We start from the raw sequence: 5,000 nt of genomic DNA, 5'->3' as shown, positions 1-5,000 counted from the left end.
TCTCCGAATCGAACGCAACCTGCTGAATAAATTTGTTTTGCATCGAGTTGCCCGTGTGTTTTATTGCAAAAGTAATGTTTAAACCGTAGGATTTATGGATTTCGACTGATCTGAATATGCATCGCTTTTAATATTACAGTTGCTCGGTTTTTGCAAACGCGTGCTTATAATGCATTTTCACAACTTTTGGGGGGAAAAAAAACGAATTCTTTAAAAGCCTGTTTTTTCGTCAGAGTAAATAAAAGCAAAAGCAAATCAAAATTTAAGATAAATGTGGATGAATTTGAATATTTTCATTAGGTTTGCTCGATCCCGAACCGAATGAGTTTCATTTGAACTTTACTGCGTTGTGTAAAGTTTATGAATTTGTAAGTCATTTTAAAACGAGTTTGGAGATTCAACTTCACGTTAAAAATCTTCCTTTTCTATTGTTCTCAATGAAAGCTATTATTATTAGACATTAAGCTTGGAAAAACATTTTGTACCCAACAAATTTATGGCAAAATATTTAAACTAAACGCTGTAACATGTTTATAACCAAGCAAATGTAGACTAAAATTCTTATTTGAAGATTTTTTTTTTTTAACTCAATTGATATAGCGTTCTAAATTTTAGAAAAAAAAAAAAAAAAAGTTTTGATTCATGCTATAGAAAACACTTACATGCAAAACTTTACATAAAAAAAGGTTAATTTAATATTAGAAACTTGACTTAAAACAGCACGCACATAAAAATTAGTGTTGATTCAGTATACTCTATTGAGATTTTTTGCAAAGACTATAGGTTTACGATGTCTTGTTATAAACGTAATAGATTTACTTTTAAATTTCTAGTTTCAATGACTACATTGTACTTCCCCGAGGACATCAAGTGGATTTCAAACGACACAAAATGGTTATAAAAACACCACGAAAGCGCGTCAGTCTGCAAATAAACAGTCAGATCTGTTTTCAACCCCATTTTATTTGAACAGACTCTCCTGCAGCCCCTGAAACACAGCCGTGCTCCAGTCTACTTCAGCTTCTTCTTGGGACGCAGGTTGTTGGTGTGACCGCACTTCTTCTTGCGGCAGTTGACGGCACGCGGGTGCAGACGGGCATAACACCTGAGAGAGAGAGAGAGAGAGAACAACATCATCATCATCATCATCATCACGCTCTCGGCACGACCACACGACGCCGCTAGACGCGAGCTCTTACTTGCGGCAGATCATCTTCTCGCAGTTGTATTTCTGGGCCAGCTGTCTGAGAGACGGCTCGATGATGCCTCCTCTGAGACGCAGCACCAGGTGAAGGGTGGACTCTGGCGGAAACCACGCAGAAAAAAATAAATACAGGAGTGCGCTTTATATATATATATAAAAAAAAAAAACCTGCGGTATTTACCTTTCTGTATGTTGTAGTCTGAAAGCGTGCGACCGTCTTCCAGCTGCTTGCCAGCGAAAATCAGACGCTGCTGGTCGGGCGGGATGCCTGAAGAGAAAAATAAAATATTTTTTTATAAAAAGTGTTTTTTAATATATATATATATATATATATATATATATATATATATATATATATATATATATATATATATATATAAAAATAAATTACATTTTTATATATATAAAAAATAAATTTAATTTTATATATATATATATATATATATATATATATATATATATATATAAATAAAATAAATTACATTTTTATATATATATAAAATAAATTTAATTTTTTTATATATATATATATAAAATAAATTAATTTTATATATATATATATATATATATATATATATATATATATATATATATATATAAACACACACATACACTAAAAATACTTTATATATAAAAAAATAAAAGGGACATGTTAGTGGTCTGAAAAAACATTTTAAAATATATAAGTAAAAAAAAAAAGTGGTATGGTATGAGGATAAGAATAATTACATAAAGGAAATGTTCTTGAGGTATGACCACTAACAAAAACACATGTACCTATAATAAACTGATGTGACAGCAAAAAAAAAATATATATATAAATTTCTATACGAGGACAGGTTTTCCCTCAGTTTTCCAGAGAAAACTTAAGCTTAAAGTAGTTTAGAGTATAATCAGAACGAAGTGAGGTTATTAAAACAAGAACAAATACCTGCCACAAAACTAAAAGCTTTAATTTAAAGATTTGAAAAATAACATTTGATTTTTGCATATCCAATTGGTTAATATTTAATTGCCACGTGTCTACATATGAAATTTTAAAACATGAAATATCATTATTTTAATAATTGAAATTTAACATGAATAAATATAAACAACAAATTTCCATTTTTACTTGTTGGTATTTTAAGGGCGTGCCTTTGACTTTAATAGAAGACACTGAAAGGCCTTTTAGAGACTATTTAACAGCAGAGAGCCGGTTTTCCTCATACACACCCTCCTTGTCCTGGATCTTGGCCTTCACATTCTCGATGGTGTCGCTGGGCTCGACCTCGAGGGTGATGGTCTTGCCGGTCAAAGTCTTCACAAAGATCTGCATTTTGCCACTGTCACACAAAGAAGAGACCATCAGTATCACTGCGCATCAAACACCGGAGACGCTGAGGATCACGGGAACATAAAGCAGTCATTACGATGCCATGCAACACGGACATTTAGTTATTTCCACTTGTAACTGTAACGTCAGCATATGTAATATAAAAGTACTTCCGTGATTTGGGCCACGTACTACTTGAGATATCACGAAGTGACTATACATGACATCTGACATTTAAAATTAGCACCTGATTTTTACCGAATATCACATATTAGCTGTCAATCAAACGCTGAGAGGGACCACTAATCTCACAGAACTAGCATCATAGCATAGCATAGCATAGAGGCGAAAATACACGCGTGTATTGTAGGTTTCTGTGACTTTAGCGTGCGTGAATTCGGCGCGTTATGTCAGGAGTTTGTCCCGCACACATGGCAGAAGCGGCCATTACGCTCCGCCGCCACACGCTCAGCTCCAAACCGCACAAACGCGTCCGAACACGCCGCGCAGCCCGCTTTAACCGCTTCCTCCGCGAACACGAGCGCATTCACGAGCACACGCGGGCGAAGAACGAGAGAAAAAAGACGCCGAAACTAAGCTATCGAGCGGACGGCGATCCTCACCCTCTCGGTCGCTGCGGATCCGGGCGGAAAGAGAACGACGCGTCTCTCGCGCGCGCTGATCGCGTGCATTTGAGGGCTAGAGCAGCTTTACCGCCGCCTGCAGGAGCGGAGCGGAACCGCAGCGGCTTCTATATTCATTTATATATGTGTGTGCTGTGATTAGGATACGGGGGTTGCTTTATAGGTCCAGCGGCTAAATAAAAAAATGTTTGAATGTTTTTTTTGGCTGGTTTAGGTTTGCATAAATGAATTCAATTTTTCCCGTTTTAATAAATGATCTATTGAATCGTTCGAATCAAACGATTCGTTCAAAACGGCTGATTCAATAAAAAGCGAAACAAGTGCCTGCGTCCCAGTAGACATCTTAGATATTATGTGATATTAGTAGTTTTGAATACTGTTGAGGGTGGACGGTACTGTACACGTTGGGATGCAGGGAGGGAGTCGGATCACTAAATGACTCGGTTCTTTCGAAACAGATTCTTTCAAGGAAATGAACACCGTGTTTCTCGGCGCTATTGTAAACAATATAAAAATAAATAGCATTTTTAATGCAGAAAATTGTAGAAACATCAAATGTACATCGAATTATGGAGCAGAAAAGTGCAAAAGTAGAATTAAAACATTTTAGAAAAGCTTTCAAAAACGTGCCACTCTTCTTATATTTCAATTCAGTTCAATTCAAAAAGAAAGTGGGGGAAAGACAAAGTAGATTTTTTTTGCTTATGAATGAAGAATTTTGCATTCAATATAAGAAAGTTCAAAACATATTCAGCAGGTGATAGCATTGGATTTTCATCGTATAATGATGCTTAATTCAACACTGAACACCGAAATCAGTGCTCTTGCGCATGCGCAGAAAAGTACTTCGTTTGCGCAATGAATATAAAACGAAAACCAACACATAGATGTTTTTAGTTTTATTACTGGAATTATAAGGGCATTTTAATGCATGAAAGTGCATTAGATTTGAGGGTGTTTTACATAATACACAAAATTAATGATCCAAATGTGATCATTTTAATTCAACGAGGGGGATGTCTGAGATTATAATTAAATGTAATCATTAAATATTTATAATTAAATAGGTAGAATCAAAACTGTTGTGTGAATTGTCACAATAATTTAAAACTAAATCTAATAAAATATATATTTTTGCAACTGAAATAAAAAAACCCCAAAACAATTTAAACAAAAATGAAAAATGTTTTTAACTAATGGAAATAATTTAAGTTGAGGTATTGATCTTAGTGAAACTAAAACTGAAATGAAAGCTGATGCTAAATAGAAAAATAAAACATAAGTATAGTTAAAAATGACAAAAAGCGAAAATACTAAGGGTAAATTAAGCTCAACTAAAATTAAACTAAAAATATATAAATAAGACCCACAAAATGTAGAATTAAAAGTGTGAATGTGTAGATGTTGTTAGTGTAATTTACAAATGTCTTTATATTCATATTCATGTGTAAGATTAATAGAAATATAGGTAACAAAATTAAATGTAATGAATAATACTATATATATATATATATATATATATATATATATATATATATATGCACAATATTAATGCATACACAGTATTATAAATAATAATTAAATATAATAATATATATTAAATGTATGTAAATTATATTTATTACACATATGTGACTTGTCGCAAAAATCTCAAATGTTATATTTATATTAATGATAAATTAAACATGCTAAATAACACACACACACACACACACACATATATACACACACACACAAAGAAAAAGACGAGGCAAGAAATTTCACAATATATTCATATATTCTACCAGAGTACATTAAAACATGTTCCATATTGACATTCAAAATCAAATCTACAGCC

The 5,000-nt window shown here is 33.1% G+C and overlaps 2 protein-coding genes across 2 annotated transcripts in view; both read right to left on the bottom strand.

Moving 5' to 3' along the window:
- Positions 1-945: 945 nt before the first annotated feature.
- Positions 946-3,233, bottom strand: uba52 (ubiquitin A-52 residue ribosomal protein fusion product 1). Its single transcript, XM_043233468.1, has 5 exons — positions 3,143-3,233; positions 2,420-2,529; positions 1,386-1,472; positions 1,200-1,302; positions 946-1,105 (listed from the first exon to the last, which is right to left on the bottom strand). The coding sequence occupies exons 2-5, from the start codon at positions 2,520-2,522 to the stop codon at positions 1,012-1,014; spliced, it is 387 nt and encodes a 128-aa protein (XP_043089403.1). The 5' UTR covers positions 2,523-2,529; positions 3,143-3,233; the 3' UTR covers positions 946-1,011.
- Positions 3,234-4,921: 1,688 nt separating this feature from the next.
- cers4b (ceramide synthase 4b) overlaps positions 4,922-5,000 on the bottom strand; it is a 16,507-nt gene continuing 16,428 nt past the window's right edge. The window contains exon 11 of the mRNA XM_043233441.1: positions 4,922-5,000. This exon is cut by the window's right edge and continues 471 nt beyond it. The gene's annotated coding sequence lies outside the window, so the exon portion shown is untranslated.

Source organism: Puntigrus tetrazona, unplaced genomic scaffold, assembly GCF_018831695.1.
Source record: "Puntigrus tetrazona isolate hp1 unplaced genomic scaffold, ASM1883169v1 S000000837, whole genome shotgun sequence".
Lineage (NCBI taxonomy): Eukaryota > Metazoa > Chordata > Actinopteri > Cypriniformes > Cyprinidae > Puntigrus > Puntigrus tetrazona.
This window is presented reverse-complemented; position numbering and strand designations above follow the sequence as displayed.